The sequence below is a fragment of the Berghia stephanieae genome, chromosome 4 (genome assembly GCF_034508935.2).
Source record: "Berghia stephanieae isolate SIO BIC M18660-M18661 chromosome 4, UCSD_Bste_1.3, whole genome shotgun sequence".
NCBI lineage: Eukaryota > Metazoa > Mollusca > Gastropoda > Nudibranchia > Aeolidiidae > Berghia > Berghia stephanieae.
Genome location: NC_088363.1, coordinates 77,762,596 through 77,782,595, shown reverse-complemented (window position 1 = coordinate 77,782,595; position 20,000 = coordinate 77,762,596). Strand labels below are relative to the sequence as shown.

At 34.0% G+C, this 20,000-nt stretch overlaps 1 protein-coding gene across 1 annotated transcript in view; it reads right to left on the bottom strand.

Annotated features, from left to right (window-relative positions):
* Positions 1-8,966: 8,966 nt before the first annotated feature.
* LOC144971308 (uncharacterized) overlaps positions 8,967-20,000 on the bottom strand; it is a 13,081-nt gene continuing 2,047 nt past the window's right edge. The window contains exon 2 of the mRNA XM_078911952.1: positions 8,967-15,186. Coding sequence (XP_078768078.1) covers positions 13,254-15,176 — 1,923 coding nt within the window. The 5' untranslated portion in view covers positions 15,177-15,186 and the 3' untranslated portion in view covers positions 8,967-13,253. The remainder of the gene's footprint in view (positions 15,187-20,000) is intronic.

Below are 20,000 nucleotides of genomic sequence, written 5' to 3'. Positions count from 1 at the left end.
GAAGAAGAAGAAGAAGAAGAAGAAGAAAAAGAAGAGAAAGAAGAAGAAGAAGAGAAGAAGAAGAAGAAGAAGAAGAAGAAGAAGAAGAAGAAATAATAATAATTTTAAAAATAAAAATAAAAAAAAAAAAAAAATTTTATAAAATAAAAAATAATAATAATAAAAAATAATAATAATAATAATAATATAATAATAATAATAATAATATAATAATAATAATAATAATAATAATAATAATAATAATAATAATAATAATAATATGGAGTAAAATACATATCACAATTAATGTTTACACTCCAAAACTAAAATGCTATTCTAAAAAGATGTGTTTTCAAATGTTTCTTGTATATATCCAGAGTTGGTGAGGATTTAACATCGTTCAGCAGACTGTTCCAGGTCCTTGGGCCGCAAACTTGGAAGCTTCATTCTCCAGTTTGTAGTCTAGATCTGGGTGTTTAGACAGAGGACGTTTTTGGACGATCGTAGAGATCTGCACTGTGTTTGAAAGGAGGGCAGATCACGAAGGTACTCTGGAGATGTTCCATGAACACACTTATAGACAATTGTGACTATTATATTTCACACTTTCAGATACAGGCAGCCAGTGTAGCTCAAGCAAAAGCGCTTATTATTATTATTATTATTATTATTATTATTATTATTATTATTATTATTTATTATTATTATTATTATTATTATTATTATATTATTATTATTATTATTTATTATTATTATTATTATAATACGCGTTGGGGTTTTTTTTTATGATACCTAATGGGGAAGTAAAAAAAAAATAGATCTAGTTTAGTATTTTTGTATCAGTTAAAAGGAGCTTGCGACATTTTCAGGCCTGTCAACGTCTTTAATATTTTTTTTTAATAGAAAGAAAGAAAGAAGAAAGAAAAAAAGAGGGGAACGAAAATGACGAGATAGTCAAATGTTTTCTATTTTGCTGACCGAGGAGTTCAGGCAAAGAATAGAAGCAGGCACAAAAGCAATCGGTCGGTCTTGTTTTGTTATAATTATTGATTCATCTACTGTATTTGTATGTAGGGGAGGCGGGGCGGAGGCTGTCGTTGTTTGTTTGTTTCTTTCTTTTGTTTTTGTTTTTTCGGAGGGGGGAGGGGGGGGGCGGGCTCTTTTTCATGGTTTTAGTTAGGACGCTTGCGACACATTTAGATCATTTCAGCGTCAGTAAAAACGAAGACAATGGGAAAGTAAAAAAAAAATTAGTCTTACGACTGATAGCCCAGGAAAAAAAAAAAGTAAGACAAATGGGACTAGTTCAAATAGGGAACAAATGTAGATTCCAAGATCATAGTACTATCAGTGTACTTAGTTTGAAATCACATAAAAGTACTCAGACTCATGCACAGAATCCCCATTACAAGGTATACAATCAAACTTAATTTTAGTTTTTCTTTTGAAGTTAAATTACTCTTCCATCACTTTTAAGACATTTGTCCGTTTTTTATTCAGAGTTTTTATGGAACTTGCGAAACTTTTGGGGGTTCTAATAGCTTAGCTAGTAGAGTACTCGCTTCACACGCAATGGAAACGGGATCTTAGCAGAAATTGTTTCATCTTTTCTAGGAGTTTTACTCCAATTGCAACACTTTTAATTTTTAATTCAGTTCAGCGCCAGTGAAAAAGTATATTAGTAGACTTGCTAGTCAAAAGATTTAGACAAGCTAACAAGCATCTAAAAAAACAGAGTATGACAAAGGGAACAGGTTCACACTGATCAAAAGTCGATTCAAGAGCAATGCATCATCATAACTAATCTTAAAACCATCTATAGTCATACACTACACTCAGTTCAGACCTGCCTATTTGAAAATTTAAAAATTCGTAGTTTTTAAGAGACAAAAAGTGTAGTCGTTATAGTTAAATTTATAAATCAACAATTTATCTTCACAGGGATTAGATAACACTTCAAAATCCTTAAAATTATAATATACTCTGGCATCAACTTTCATTTCCAGTAAGTTTTATTGACTTAGAGATGCTCATTGAGCGCTGAAAATGGAGCCAAAATTCCGTAATTCTACGATTTGTTCGTAATAGTAGGCAGGTCTGCACACTGATACTACCAGAGGCTCTCGGCCAATATATAACATTAGATAGAACGAAGATGACATCACTCAGGTCTTTGTTATTATTATTTTTTATTTTTTTGTTTTGGTTTTTTTTTTTTGTTTTGTTTTTTTTTTTTTTTTGCCATCTACGTTTATGAGTAATTCTCACTTAACTGTATTATCCAGACTATAAAAGTTCATGGTTACACAGAGTTTTGGGTGTTGGTCCGTTAAACTTTCGGATGGCAATGTTGTGAGCTTCTTAGCCAAGCGCATACTATCTATATCAAAGAAGCTAACAAAGACAAAATATATAATGAGGATTTGCAAGGAAAAGGATATCATCTCTCACCGAGAAAAACAAGGAATTAAAAAAAAATTGTATCTCTCTCAGCCAACGACTCCAAACAGTCTTAATCCAGCGCAAGGACACAAAACCGCATGGACAGGACAAAGGATAAAAGGGAAGAGAAGAGCAAGACTGTGGTGAAGAATAAGTCGGCTCAGGAAGGGCCAACGTATTCCAACTCAAAGGGGAATTCCATCCCCCAGATCACCAAAGACAACAAGAGATAATATGTATCAATGACAGATGGCGTGGTAGAAGAACCTAGTTTTATATATATATACATATCATCACAGGTCAATAAATTTCAAAAATTGTTTATTTATGTTTTTAAAGGCTTTACGGCGATGCAACACATTTAGGTCAATTCGGCGCCAGTAAAAAGGAATAAATGGGATAGTCAAAAGTTCTAGAATTACAATTAAAGTACCCAAGAAAAAGTAAGATAAAGGGGAATTGGTTCAAATAGGGAATAAATGTAGATTCCAAGAGCACACCATCATTGTACTTAGTTTGAGATCACCTAAATGTCTTATCCTGACAAAAGCACAGGTCCCCACTAAGAGGAAAACTCCCAAATGCTAACAAATCATATATAAGTGGAACAAAAATAATACAGTGCATAAGAGAGAGAGAGATGATTTACAAGACAATAAATATCATCTCCCAAAATTCCTATACAGTCAGGGTATCTAAGAAGACAGAAAGCATGTTGGAAAACATATATCTATAGGGGGATAAAAGACCCAGTAGGCGCCTCCCTACCCACTACGGGAGGTCAGAAAACTCGACCTCGAAATTTTAAAGCAATAACTTGAATCTTAAAAGTGAAAAGTAATCTTTTTATTTACACCCATCAATGTATAACATTTATTTCATGAACAATACACTACATTCAATGAAGTTATTTATAAATCGGAAAAAATAGCTTTTAAAAATATAATAATAATAATAATAATACTACTACTACTACTACTACTACTACTACTACTATACTACTACTACTATACTACTATACTACTACTACTACTACTTACTACTAACTAACTACTACTACTACTACTACTACTACTACTACTACTACTACTACTACTACTACTACTACTACTACTATACTACTACTACTACTACTAACTACTACTACTCCCTACTAACTACTACTACTACTACTACTACTACTACTACTAACTACTACTACTACTACTACTACTACTACTACTACTACTACTACTACTACTACTACTACTACTACTCTACTACTACTACTACTACTACTACTACTACTACTACTACTACTACTACTACTACTACTACTACTTACTACTACTACTACTACTACTACTACTACTACTACTACTACTACTACAACTACTACTACTACTACTACTACTACTACTACTACTACTACTACTACTACTACTACTACTACTACTATACTACTACTACTACTACTACTACTACTACTACTACTACTACTACTACTACTACTACTACTATACTACTACTACTACTACTACTACTACTACTACTACTACTACTAACTACTACTACTACTACTACTACTACTACTACTACTACTACTACTACTACTACTACACTACTACTACTACTACTACTACTACTACTACTACTACTACTACTACTACTACTAACTACTACTACTACTACTACTACTACTACTACTACTACTACTACTATACTACTACTACTACTACTACTACTACTACTAACTACTACTACTACTACTATACTACTACTACTACTACTACTACTACTACTACTACTACTACACTGCTGCTGCTGCTGCTGCTGCTGCTACATACTACTACGACTACTACTACTACTACACTACTCAACTACTACAAACTACTACTACTATACTACTACTACTACTACTACACTATACATACATACTAGCTGTACTACTACTACAACTACTACATACGACTACTACAACTACTACTACTACTACTACTACTACTACTACTACTACTACTACTACTACTACTACTACTAACTACCTACTACTACTACTAATAATAATAATAATATATAATATAATAAAATATATAATAATAGTAATAATAATCACGATAATAATAATAATCTATTCTTTTTTTTTTTTTTTTAAGGATTGGGAATCAAAATTGTTCCCTCCAGACACAAGTGCAGCTCCCCACTAAGAGGAATATACTCAAATGCTTATAAATCATTATATATTTAAAACAAAAAAAAATAAAAGTACATTACAGACAGATGATTTACAAATCTATAGCGATACATTTGAATGCTTCCTTCCCAGCCAAGGACTCCGGCTTTAGCTAAGACAAAATAAAGTAATCTCATTCCAAGACAAAGAAAGAAAGCAACTCAGAAAAAACAGATATACATACAGATATGTAGTTATGTTTTTTGTTTGTTTTTAAGGGTTTTACGGCGCTTGCAACACATTTAGGTTATATCAGCGCCAGTAAAAAGGAAGAAAATGGGATAGTAAAAAGTTATAGAATTACAATTAAAGCACCCAAGAAAAAGTAAGACATAGGGGAACTGGGAACAAATAGAGATCAGATGTAGATTCCAAGAGCATACCACCGATGTACTTAGTTTGAGATCACCTAAAAGTCTCATCCAGACAAGCACAGGTCCCAACTATGAGGAATACACTCAAATGTTTACCAATAATATAATATAACATGTAAACTCAACATAATGCAATGCATAACAGAGAGATGATTTACAAGGAAAAAAATATCATCTCCCAAAACTATAACTATACATTCGACTGTTTCCCTCCCAGACAAGGAGCTCCGGCAAGGATCAGGACACAACTAAGTAATCTCATTCCAAGACAATGACAGGAAACAATTGGGAAACGGGTATGGGGGAATAGAAGACACAGCATGTACCTCCCTGCCCACTATGGGAGGTCAGGATCCCCACCCAGGATATGTAGTTAGTGACCTCACTGCCCACTATAGGAGGTCAGGACCCCCACACAGAAGGAAGAAGCAGAAGAAGAAGAAGAAGAAGAAGAAGAAGAAGAAGAAGAAGAAGAAGAAGAAGAAGAAGAAGAAGAAGAAGAAGAAGAAGAAGAAGAAGAAGAAGAAGTTTGTTTATTGTTTTTAAGGATTTGCGGCGCTTGCAACACATTTAGGTTATATCAGCGAGGGAAAAAAGGAAGAAAATTGGATAGTCAAATTCTATAATTACAATTGAAGCACCCAAGAAAAAGTAAGACAAAGGGGAACTGGGAACAAATTATAGAGACCAGATGTAGATTCCAAGAGCATAATATCAATGTACTTGACTGAGATCACCAATGAGTCTCATCCGGACACAAGCACAGGACCCAACAAAGAGGAATACACTCAAATGCTTACATTTTACATTCAAAATTTCAAATTTAATAAGACAAAACAAGAGAGATGATTTACAAGGAAAAAAATATCATCTCCCAAAACTATAACTATACATTTGACTGTTTCCATTCCAGCCAAGGACTCTGGCCAGGGTCAGGAGTAATCTCATTCCAAAACAAAGACAGAAAGCAATTGGAAAACATACACAGGGTGAAAGAAGACACAATTACCTCCCTACCCACTATGGGAGGTCAGGATCCCCACCCAGACAAATCATATATAATATGTAAACAAAACATAAATAGAGAGATGATTTACAAGACAAAAAAATATCATCTCCCAAAACTCTAACTATATATTTGACTGTTTCCCTCCCAGCTAGGGTATCCGGTCAGGGCCAGGACAAAAACAGTAATAGCATTCCAAGACAAAGACAGAAAGCATGTTGGAAAACAGATGTAGGAGGATAGAAGACACAGTAAGTGCCACTATGGGAAGTCAGGAATTCCACCCTGAAGAAGAAGAATTTCTATACAACAATATTAACATTGTAATACATATCAATGTGCAGATTAAGTCACAAAAACTATATATATATATATATATATATATATATATATATATATATATATATATATATATATATCAAATTTTATGGAACAGTATGGTAATGCCAATTACAAGAAAAAAATAACCATTTAGTCGACTTATCGAAATTAATTGAGAATTGGAATTATAGGATTGGTTGAAATAGACGGTATTAATTTTGGAATAATGGGATTTATAGTACGTTTATTACATCAAAAAATATTTAAAACACAATGCAGATTAAGGAGAATAAAATATTTAAAGAGTTAATTTTAGTAAACAGAATATCTGTTCAATCAATCAATTTCACTTAAAGATCATTATTCTTTTAATGTTTATCATGGCACAATAATGTTATTTTTTATGACAAATTTTAATTAATTATTTCTCTCGAATAGTTTTATTTCAATAGATATATTTGAAGAGGAGATAAAATAGTTGTATCTGGTAAACGTGGAAGAGTGTGCATTAGACTGGTGTCCAATCCAGGTAACAATAATTTGTTATTATCCGTTTAAAATAATAATAAATATTCTATAGGACTAATCATTAAAACAGACAAAATTTTTTCATAGACATCACTGTTAACGGCCAAGTACTCATTTTACACCTGAGTATGGTGAGAGAACACGAGTAAAGAGTCTTTTCCCGGGAATCAACTATGCACTGAGTGAGGCTCGAACCCAGACCCTTCCAATCCGAAAAAGGGAGTGTCATACCACAAGACCACATAGCCGCACAAATAACGAATTGTTACCTTGGAATGATCGAAGTAATAGATCTATAAACATTCTAACAGCATTAAATATAACCCTTTTTATTTAAAAATATTTAACAAATCTATATGACAATATAAAAGAATGAATAAAATTAGGGCACAAACGGTCGAAGAGGAGTCACCGCTTTACTAAATTACAACAACATATGTGCATAAGAATACAGTGAATATAATCGGAATATTATTCAAACAGTTCTAGTATCCAGAGTTGAAAGTTTGATTTCTCCAGGCCAAGATGCTTTTTTATATTATACAATATCATCACTGAACCAAATACAATATCATCAAGGAACCAATGATAAAAATTAGTGAAAATTTAGATGATCACGATGTTCATGATGATGATGATGATAATAGTAATCAGGGAAACAAGGATGCAAAAAGAAAAAAGAAAAAAAGAAAAAAAGAAAGAAACCATGGGGATGGATGGGAGAAAGGGAAGGGAGGGAGTTAACTTATTCCAAAGCGACTTAGTCACACTTCATAATAAATAGGAGTATTTACTTATGATTTAATATAAAGTTTGAATTCCTTCTACTGATTTTTTGTTTTTGGAGATTTCAGTTTTGAACCACTTATACTTATATAAGGGTTATTTTTATGACAATTTCCATTCAGGATCAAAAAAGTATATCTTATCTTATTTCAGCACCAGTAAAAAATAAGAAAAAAGAAAATAGTCAAAAGCTAACAAGCACCTAAAAAAGTTTGTCAGAGATCAAAGGTAAGTCCAAGAGCAGAATATTCTTGTAGCCAGTAAGAAACCATAGAAAATGTCCCACATTGACACTGAAACAAGATTCTGCTTAAAGAGAGAGACTAAAATGATTGCATACGAAACATATCAAATCACCTTACAATTACAATATATATATATATATATATATATATATATATAAATATATATATATAAACTTGATAATATTTGACACCATAAGCATCAAGTCGATATATCAGTCCTTTGATAGGGAAACAAATGGAAAATGCAAGATAACAACAACAGAAGTCTATCTAGATGATCATAAAATTCAGGACTCACCACTGAATTTTACTTTAAAATGTCAGATATTGTGGTCTGTTTCTGAAGGCAAGGAATAATTATACAGACCCTTTCCTCAGCAATGGCAATGCAATGACATCAAAAAAGAAAGCTCCTTTAGGACATTGTGCAAAACAGCAGCTGAAGCAGCACAGCTTGTTCAGATGGTGTGTTATCCTTCACATCTGACTCCACATCAGGCATTCTTGTCACATCGACAATAAAGGAATGCACTACAGACAAAGATTCTGAGGAGCATTCCATAGGTTGGACAAAATGAGACAGAAAGCTAGATTAAGAGATGCTGTAAATTGCACAAGCATTCACTTTTCGGTTGACCATCATGGCGCTTGCTTATATGACAAAGGTATTATAGAGTAGTGAGAGCGAATGCCAAGGCGGTTAACTGGCTAGTGAACACTCAAGTCTCTTCCTATGCTAGCTTTTTATCTCTATTAGTGCCACCAAAAGAATGTGCCACTGATCATTGAAAATGTAAACCTCAGGCACTGTGTCAAGTTGAAAGGTGGTACAGAATTGTTCAAAATGGTAAAATCTCTTGATATTGTGTCTCGCATTGTACAGGAGGCAGGGTTGTTCCTTCGGTCATGTGGAAGGCAGACTGATGAAAGCAGTTTGGATGGAATAGAACCATTCATGGGATGTCAACGGACAATAAGCTATCATTTTCATTAGCTATTATTCTACCTCACAGCAGGATATCTGCATTGCCATTGGGTGTTGTATTTTAGCCAATTATAAATTGGATTCTTGCTTTTTTTTTTAGACCAACAATGTCAATATATGTCTTCTGGTAAAATCTTGTGTCAGTCTATAAGATTTTTATTTACTAATGCTATAAAGCAAAAAAAATAGCGGGACTTTGTTGTCATGTCCATATAAGCGTAATGTCGATATAATCATTAATATATCCACTCTACACTGTATTTACAAGGAAAACAATATAATCTCTCACAAAACAATGTATATATCCATGTGACTGTTTCCTTTAAAACAAAAATACTTCTACAGGGCCCAGAACAAAAAAACAGAGCCCAAAGGAAAGGAAAAGTCATGGAGTGGAAGAGAAGCAAATCTGTGGACTGGTGAGGGAACTCCGCCTATCCAATCCCGTGGAAAGGCTTGATTAATCAAAATAATTTCTATGAAAAATGTAACAAATCTCTCAACAAAGTTGGCCCTTAGTGATTTAACAATAAAATTTAGAACATCACTTGTGTCATTTCTCACGGCACTGCAACATTTTACAGGAATGTTTTGTGTATGAATCGAAACTGAAACAACATGAATTTCAGAAACATCCCGTCCAATATGTGATGTGATAATTCAACTTCAACAATTCTTGACGTGATAGGCACCATTCAATTCATTAACATTTTAAAAATAAATAATGTGTATTTATAACAATTCCAAGTTGTGAAAATACTGAAAATGTAGATAGGATCAACAGATCAAAAATAAAATAATTAATGTCATAAATGATAAAAATACCGTTTTAAATACATAACAATATTGCATACACATGTCATACACGTGGACATGTAAATACAGTAAAAAATTATGTGGTCCAAGTAAAAAAAAAAGTAATTATTAAGCACAAAGAAGTAAATGCTTTGTGAATGAGGGCTGGAGAATTTCAGTTATCCTGCGCTTGTGACATTGTAAAAATAAGCAATAAAATGGAATAATGTAAAAAATTCTTGTTTGTTTGTTTATTTGTTTTTAGGAATAACACTGAGTTGTGACACTTAGAGGTCATTTTAAGTGTTCAACAAAAAAAGAAGGTAATTGGATGAACGAAAGATGTTTGATAAAGGACCTTTATCAAGCCCCCTAGAAAAGTAAGACAAAGAGAAAAGCTGTAGGCCCAAATGTATTATATATATTTTTCTAGTCTGATACTACTAAATCTACCTAACCAGTTACAGACACAAGGCCTTTAGCAAAAAAATTTAGATTTAAATATACTTACAGAGTACTAGTAAAAGACTCTAGGATACTTTAAATTACAAACAAGCAACGAATAAAAAGTATAGAGATAGGGAATAAAAGTAGATCTCAGAGCAATGCACCCAAAAGAATAAGAGATGGATGATTTATGAAAAAAAAAATCCCCTTCCTCAGAAATATACATTTAGCTGTCGCTTTTTTATTTAAAAAATTCTAACCACTTAGAGAAAACTAAAAAAATAAAAAAAAGGACATAGCCAGATAGAACGGGAGGGGGGGGGGGAGAGAGAGAGAGAGAGAGAGAGAGAGAGAGAGAGAGAGATAGAGAGAGAGAGAGAGAGAGAGAGAGAGAGAGAGAGAAAGAGAGAGAGAGAGGGGGGGGGGGAAGAGAGAATCAAAAGATGTAGTCAGAGGATAAGCCACAAGGAAAACTTGAGGTTTGTTATCAAGCCTGAAATGTGTCACAATCACGCAATGATGTATTTAGAGAACAGATGTGAGTCATTTATACAAAATATAATGAGCATGACGCGTGTTATGTTCTGTGTTTAAACGCTGTGTAACTTGTATCAAAAGTTATATACCTGCACATGTATGAATGGTACTTTGTTATGGACAGTGTTATTCATTTCAGGCTTTTAAAAAATGCTTACACATAAAGGTCGCCTAACCAGGCAGTTATGAAATGGTCATTTATTGCCATAAGACCGTAGTTGTTTTGTTATATAGGTAGTTTAAAAAATTATGCTCTTCCATAATAGTAATATGTCATCACCCTAGCATTCCATCTGACTAACATCTGATGTCAATATGAATCACATTCACTTAGTAAATTTTAAATTTCGTGTAGTTCATTGGCATTTTATAATTTTATATGATTAATCATCTCAAGGCCTTATAATGTTAAGAAAATGTGATATGAAACTACAACTATAATTGTAATTCAACGCATTTCTTAATAATGTGATATTAAATTGTCATTAGTTGATCTAAAATGCCTTACTTTTATGCAGCTTATCATCCCGAAATATTGCATTATATTGTTAAGAAAATGTGATGTTAAACTATAATTAATTGTAAAAATATATTCAATGACCACTGAAGAACCAAATGTTTGATCTATTATTTTTACATTTAAAAAGCATTGTTATTCAGTCTCGATTTTGGAATTTTTCTCATGAACGACTATTGAAATATTACAATCACAATGCACAACTGTAACTTTGAGACAAAGAGAAATATAAAATGAGACAGAAATCAAATACAATAATATTAATTAATATTACAATAAATTATATGAATATAACTTAAATTTCAAATCATTCTTATTTACATAAATACACCAATTTCAAATTTCACTCAATCAGTTTTTATCAATTTAGAACGGGATACTGTAAAATGTCATGGAAATCATAAATACACTCCAGCAAAAAAATGTCTTCCTTTGTGTCTGCAAGATGATCTTGACTTGATTAATGTCTAAAATACAAACCTTGACTGTTCAAGTTCAAATCACCCTAACCTGTTTTAAAATTTATCATTGTCGTTTTTAATTTGGTAATATATATATAATATATTCTGAGGGAGACTATTTCATATACATCAAGTGCCAGTAACAAAACCAAAGAGAGTCTTCGAATGTGAAATTTGAGGTTCTTCATTTATAGTTATTATACAGGTGGCATCTCCATTCCTAAGCCTATATGCAACATTTAATTCATAAATCTGTGTCAAGTAAAAAAAAAAAGATAATAAATAGTCTGAAGTATTGCAACTTATTTAAAAATATGCTCACAGAGTGAAATGACGGACATATTGCTTCATTTATATACAAGAAGGAAGGAAACTTTAATATCACACATCGAGATTCAAGAGGCACTTTCCATCAGAGCTAAATCATATTGAACATCATTCCAAAAAATATATTATGTTATTAATATCAGAGTTAAAAAACAAAAAAAACAAGATAATTACATGTGACGGAGTTGCTGATATAATGGACAACAAAATACAAAAGGGAGAGAGAAGACAGCAGTCAGCAATTACATTATTAGGCTATACAAAAAGAAAACAACAAATGCAAAAACTTTCTTTTTCGAATATGTAGTGTGATGTTTTCTTTTGACAACCTCCCCTCTCATCTTTTACCCCCACCAAAAAAAGCAAATCCACTAAAGATTAAAGAACTTTTTTCTTTTAAAATATTCTGATAATTGTTTAGTTTGCTGTCTTTGTCATGCAGTAATTGATAAAGATATCAGGATTTATTCAATGGTCGTTAGAAAATGCAAGAAATGTCTATGTTTTGGGTTTTTTAAAAATCTTATAGTGTTTGCAGCATTGAAAAAAGTCTGTATCATTTAATCACCAGTAAAGAGAATGATAATTGGGTGATAAGAGATGATATGCCTAAAGTTTATCCGTAATTACAAGCTTTGAATGAAAAGAAAGACAAGGGAATTAGAGACCTATTAATGTCCCATCAAGACATATATATACAGGATCCACATTCGCATTTCTTCGAGTACATCAATAAACGTTCAAAAACACACCTCACTCTGTTTAATCACATACCCTTCGGAATTTTGATAAATAAGTCAATTAGTGTGCAATTAAGTAGGGCAATTTCATTGAGAATAAAAATTCCATTTCCAATCCATTGTAGCATATAACCAAACTATGCCATCCAGTGAAGTGAACTGTATACTGAGGAAACTTTTTTTTCACCCAAAAACAAAATGTACCCCCCCCCCCCCATGATATAGTGAATATTATATCATAGATCAATCAGCTTTTTCAATGTTTACCAGATCAAAGTAAAATTCTCATCACAATAAAAAAAATATGATAGAACATGAAATTGAAAATCTATATCAGCAACCCATTTAGAATATAAATCGTGATTTCAAACAAGATATGTGGCCAATCTTTTCATTATTAAATCAAGGGAGACCTAAAGCTTAAACTTCTGAACACTTAAATGTCCATATTCTGAGCAATTTGAATTTAAGATCAATTTTCTTCACCTCGATCATTTCAACAAATTGACACAATGGATCGCATCTATGCTTTATTTTATAAAAGTCTTCCCTCAGACAATGGTGACTTGTCTCACAAGACTCTTTTGTTCGTTTGTATCAATATCAGTCTCCATAGAAACAATGGATACAGTATGGGCCCCCATATTGCCAGTGCCGCATAGTTCTTTGACAGACTGTACATGAGATTTGACAGTTTCCACACCCAATACAACACCAGCCCTCATCTTGTTGGCAGCAGAGCTACCACTTTCCATGATGGTATGGACAGCAGCACCCGTACTCTCCCTGAACGACTGAACATTCCGTCTCACAGACTCCATCTTACGCCCAACACCATCTCGGAGTTTCTCTTTAGCATCACCTATTGAGTCCAGAATGTGGTGAGGCCGTTTTTCTGGTGATGATTCTCCGCCACTGCATTCATGAGCATTTGGTGACACTTCTATATACCCCTCAAAAGAAGGAACAAGTAAAGGAGAGGTTGGAGGCGACAGATCACTATAAATTGATGGTGCACCCTCTGTCATGGCCGGGCGCACTGATGCTGCAGGTGTAAATAGAGGCACTTTGAACCAGACTTTATGGCGAAGTTTCTGTATCATAACATTTACAAAACCAACTAGGAAACCAATAATGAGACAACCAGAGGCGCAATAACTAGCAAATAGAAGGCTTGTGGTATACGTAGATTTAACCATGGAATGAACTGTCAAATGAATAACTTTCGTCTTACTACCAACTTCGTTAAATGCTACACATGAAAAATTTCCGGCCATGCTTCCGCGGAAATGAGAGATGACAAGGTCATTATTGCCTTTAACTCGGATTGATGATGTCATCATCACATTTTTTTCTTCATATTCTCTATAAAAGTTGATCTGATTCTCATTAGCGAGATCTCTGTGTACCATCAAAGACACAGGAGCTGTCGAAAATTTCTCTCCCCAGGGTGTGATCCACATAATGTGGGGAGTTGGGTAAGCCTCTGCACGGCATTCCAAAGTAATTGTGGACGTGTAAAGTACAGACTTCTTTTTAGAAGGAAAACTCATCAAACTATGAGGATGTGAGCACTTCAAATCTGTTTCATTGAATTTTATTATACTTTTATTAGCCACAGGAAGTGGTGAGAAGCATAAGGTGATCTCTGCATTGGAAACAACTCCCCCTTGAGCGAAGATTTTGTTTAATACTTTCTGTAGAATGCATGAACACTCCAGGGGATTATTTGAAATATCTAAATACTGTATGCGATTGAGTGAACTGGCATCAGATGCATTCTCTCCAATATAAAAGGACTTCAGCTTGTTGTTGTTCAAGAGCAAACTTTGTAGATTTGACATTGATGGCAGGTGCCATGATGTAAAATGTCTTATTTCATTATGCCCTAAGGCAAGGTAAGTCAGGTTTGTCAAACTCTGAAAAAGTGAAGGAGGGATGGATTGAATATCATTAAAACTCAAATCCAAGGACTGTAAGGAAAATAAGCTGCTAAATGTTTTGGGCTCCAGATCACTTATATCGTTGTGAGAAAGATTCAGGGAGAGAAGATTTTCTAATGATGAAAACGCATTTTTATGTATGTGTTTTATTTTATTATGGGATAGATTGAGAGTCTCTAGTAGATTTTGATCTTTAAATTCACCAGTTAACTTTTTCAAGTCTATGAATGACACATCAAAGCTTATTAGTGGATGTAGACAATCTAAGTTTAACTTAGACAAGGTTGAATTTGACACTGCTCCTTTCAGGTGTAAATCAAGAAACACATTATGTGAAGATAAGCTGTTGATCTCTTTGCATATGTCTGGCCAATCAAGGGCATCCACGTCATGACAAGCAACTGAAGAGTTTCCCTTACATACACAGAATGTTGGACAAGAGGTTGCTTCGACTGTGATGAAAATTGTGAGGGCAACAAGGACATCAAGCCAAAAGAAATCAAAAGCTCGGAACCACTTCATCCCCTTCATCGTGGATGTCCTGTTTGGAAATAAAAGTATGATGAACAGATGAACATATAAATAAATAGCATGCATATGAAGAAATAACGATATTAACCTTATCATGAAATACAAGCTTGGGCTAAAATAATAATAAAGAAGAAAATAAATATAAATATGAAATTTATTCATTTCCATGGATTTACCATGCTCAATACTCCAGCAGGTCAAACAGAGCCATATTTTCATATACAGTACCAGTCGCATATCAGGGGTTCTTTTTGAACTAACATTTACAACATCTGTTATTGCCTATAGATAGGTACTCATTCACACCAGCATTGACTGGGGTAATGTTTGTTAATAAGTGCCTTGGCCAAGAATGCGATGCCAGGACCCATGTCACCCAATCAGCCATTGATCACGGTTAACATTTTTTTGATTTTTGTGACAAGACTAGCCACAGTACTGGTGAGCCAAAGAGCCACACAGATTATATGGCCTTTATGAAATACCAATAGATCGATACCAAATGAATTTTTTTTACACAGTGAAAGTAATCTACTAAGTGCCCTTTACATAAAGTTCTCTTAAAACTTAATTACTCATTCATACGAACTTTTTTTTATGATTAATCATGACTGTTCTTTCTCTCTCTCTCTCTCTCTCTCTCTCTCTCTCTCACACACACACACACACACACACACACACACACACACACACACACACATAAGCATTAAATTTACATATTTGAAATTATCTGAAAGAATATGGAATAATAAAATAATCAAAAATATCTTGTTCACTTTTGATGTTTGTGATATTTTAATTGCATAAAGTACTTATGGAGTACCATTTTCTTCCATTCATTCCGATACGTTCATCTTTGGTGAAAATGTAAAAGGAGATTATTTATAATGGAAAAAGAAATCGCCTTTCACTAACTTTCATGATATGAGATACTGTGACACGCTCACTGACAAGTTAACAAGATTTTCCCTCAATTATGAATCCATATACTTTATTTTTTTAAATCTCTTTCCAAATTTCACAGTGAAAACAAGCATACACAGATGTAGGTTGAAAAAATGGATCCATGCCTTTAATTTAAGGCTGTGGCTATTCGGACTTGGGTCTGGGTAGTCTCCTGTGGGTATTTGGACTCAAATTCCAATGCGCTTGTGCAATCAACAGATTATTTGAACTCAGTCTGGTATTGATACTATGCATTAAGTAAAATACTCATAACATCCACCAGTCGCATATAACGTTCCAAGACACAAAATTATGTGTAAAATCAGAACATCAGAAAATAGGAATTTGAGACAAAAAATAGGAATCTTTCAACAATGGATGATTCTGTATCAAAATCACCACCATCTTTGTCATCAAACACATGAAGACAGCATTCAGGCACAACTGGCAAAACTACATATCACATGTATTAGGTAATGGAATGGGGAAGGGGGAAAGGAGTACATTTAATTTTCCTATTTAACTCCGGTTTGACAATCACTAAAAAGAAAATTCACCTTTTAACCTCCCCCCCCCCCCCCCCCCAAGCCTCACCCCCTCCCTAGATTTTTTTCTTCTTATCATGATCATCATTATTGAAAATCGGAATTTTAGAGACAATGGCAGAACAGTGGAAAGGGAAGAGCGATAATAGGAATGATTCTGCCAAAAGCGGAAGGGTTGGCAGGTATGTACATGTAGTCTAATCCCGCTTTATTTGATAAAGTAATCATTGATCAATTGGAAGTCCAATAGAAATTAAAACGAAAAGTAACAAAAGTCAGTTAAAATAACTGTGGTCTAAAGGAAAAGCTTTAAAAAACACAATGCGATGTCCTAACAAAACAGGACATTTTTTTTTTAATTTGCATATTCTGATAGTGTTAGACAGGCAACAATCCTACTTCTACAGTCCGAAGCTCCGTTATATGAGCTGAGTCAATAGATATGAGCAAAACAGAATTTCTTCCGAATTATTCTTCTATTTCCTTATCAGTTCCACCCTCTGCCCACTGCCTCTCTCTCTCTCTCCTCACGCACATTTGAGATTGAGTCCTGTAGGAACATATTTATTGTTGAGTTTCATTGTGTTTCAGTTTGTTGTTGTTTGGCTATTAAGTTGTGAATTATTCTCATGCTGGGTAACCTTGGGTGTCATTGTCATGGTGAGTTCCATTCACTGTTGTGTGTTGTTTCTTCCTGTGAGTTTGTGACGTCACAATGGGTATAAAAACGGAGTTGCATTCATTTCCGAAGCTCTTTTTACTATGAAACGGATAATGGATATTTGATTTGAAATTAGTCCAGTGTTGACTCAGTTTCTCTTACCGGACGAACATACCCGGAGGGAGGACTTCCGAAAGCTCCTACATCCCCAGTATTCTTGTTCTACTAGGGGGGAAACTTTTTTTATAATGTTCTAATAGGGGGTTTGGGAGACTTAAAAAAAAAAAAGTTTCCCCCCTCCCAAACCCCCTACTAGAACATTATTTTTTAAAAAAACAAGAATACTGGGGAGGTAGGAGTTTTCGGAAGGCCTCCCCTTGTGCATATTATTTATTTATTTAATTTCTCATCGTGAATGAGATGTAAAAATCTCTTCACGACAGTCCGAATAGCCACGGGAGACTATTTAGATTCGAGTCCGAATTGCCACTTGGTTAATTTAATGGCAAAGGGAACATCTTTTTATGGTGTTATATTTTATTCGTCTGATGATGGACATACGACATTCGACGACATCCTCCAAATAAAAGTAAAAGTAAAGGCCCAAGCCATTTCATTTTCATTCAGAGCGAAGACTCGCGTCTGCTTCAAATATTCATTTCACTGAGACAAAAGAAGAATGGTCTCCTCTCAAACATTTGGGCTTACTCTTGTCTTTAGAAATGGCGAGTCTAGGTTCAAGCAAGTACGCCTCAGTCAGAGTCAATTTTATTCGAATTTCAAAAATCAAAAACATGACTGACTACTAGGTAGTCGCATCGCCCGTGGCTGAGCCGCTGATCGAGCCCGATATCGATGTTACGGCTCTGGAGTGAAAATTGTGTTAACCGGTGAACATAGTTTTACTTCCATTGCCGTGGAATCGCTTCCTGTGCACTAATTTCGTCACTTCCGGTCTCATTTTAAAGAGGAGAAGCCAGCGCATCAGGCGGCGTTTTCAGATTTTTAATCCGTTCATTCTTTGTTCAGATGCCAGCTGTTTGAAAATTTGGTAAGTTTTAACTTCATTTTAAATACATTTTTCATTATATTACCTATTTTTAATTAATGTTATATTATTCGCCAACCATTTTTCTCTATTTGTGTGAATTTTGGTGGTGATTGATGCTGGCGAAAGGGTCTTTTAGTGACTTTAAATACGATGCGTGTTCATGAAGTTGGCGACGGCCAACCAGGATTGCCTCTCGATGTATCCCCGAGTCTCCTGTGTACAGTGCAGTCTGTAAACTATCGACTGCTTTTGCTTTTGTGACTTGTATAAATAATTTCAAGCTGAATAATTGCTGTAAAAAGACTGAAAATAGTCCCATCCATAATTTTAGTTTTATTTTATGAATGAATGTTGAAACTGAAATGACTTTTTAACTGGGATGATACCGGACAACTAAAAATTATGTTCCACTGATATTATTTTTTATCTTTTATTTTTGTTTGTTCTGCAGGTTAAGTGTGTTGGTTTAATTTAATGTGGTTAATTTCAATACAAATAATACAGAATAGCATGATAGAGTCAATTCAAGTGAAAGTATATTTCATTCATTACTTTACTCTTTACCACAACAAAAATTATTATATAACTTTTAATTTTGTTGATTTAATCATAATCGAAGTACTTTTTTTGTTTTCAGAGTCAGACGTTCATTATGACACCACATTTTCATGTTTCATTTCCTGCCTTGTATTTTTAAATATGAAATTGAAATAACAATATGAATTTGATTGTCTGCCACCTCCAACTCCCGTCGTCTGCCGCCTCGAACTCCAGTCGTCTGTCTTGTATTTTTAAATATGAGATTGAAATAACAACATGAATTTGATTGTCTGCCACCTCCAACTCCAGTCGTCTGCCTCCTCCAGCTCCAATAATCTGCCTTGTATTTTTAAATATGAAATTGAAATAACAACATGAATTTGATTGTCTGCCACCTCCAACTCCAGTCGTCTGCCGCCTCTGACTCCAGTCGTCTGTCTTGTATTTTTAAATATGAGATTGAAATAACAACATGAATTTGATTGTCTGCCTCCTCCAGCTCCAATAATCTGCCTTGTATTTTTAAATATGAAATTGAAATAACAACATGAATTTGATTGTCTGCCGCCTCTAACTCCAGTCGTCTGTCTTGTATTTTTAAATATGAGATTGAAATAACAACATGAATTTGATTGTCTGCCTCCTCCAACTCCAGTCGTCTGCCGTCTCGAACTCCAGTCGTCTGTCTTGTATTTCTAAATATGAGATTGAAATAACAACATGAATTTGATTGTCTGCCACCTCCAGCTCCTATAATCTGCTTTGTATTTTTGAATATATGAAATTGTAATAACAACATGAATTTGATTGTCTGCCACCTCCAACTCCCGTCGTCTGCCGCCTCCAGCTCCAATAATCTGCCTTGTATTTTTAAATATGAGATTGAAATAACATGAATTTGATTGTCTGCCACCTCCAACTCCCGTCATCTGCCTCCTCCAGCTCCAATAATCTGCCTTGTATTTTTAAATATGAAATTGAAATAACAACATGAATTTGATTGTCTGCCACCTCCAACTCCAGTCGTATGCCGCCTCTAACTCCAGTCGTCTGTCTTGTATTTTTAAATATGAGATTGAAAT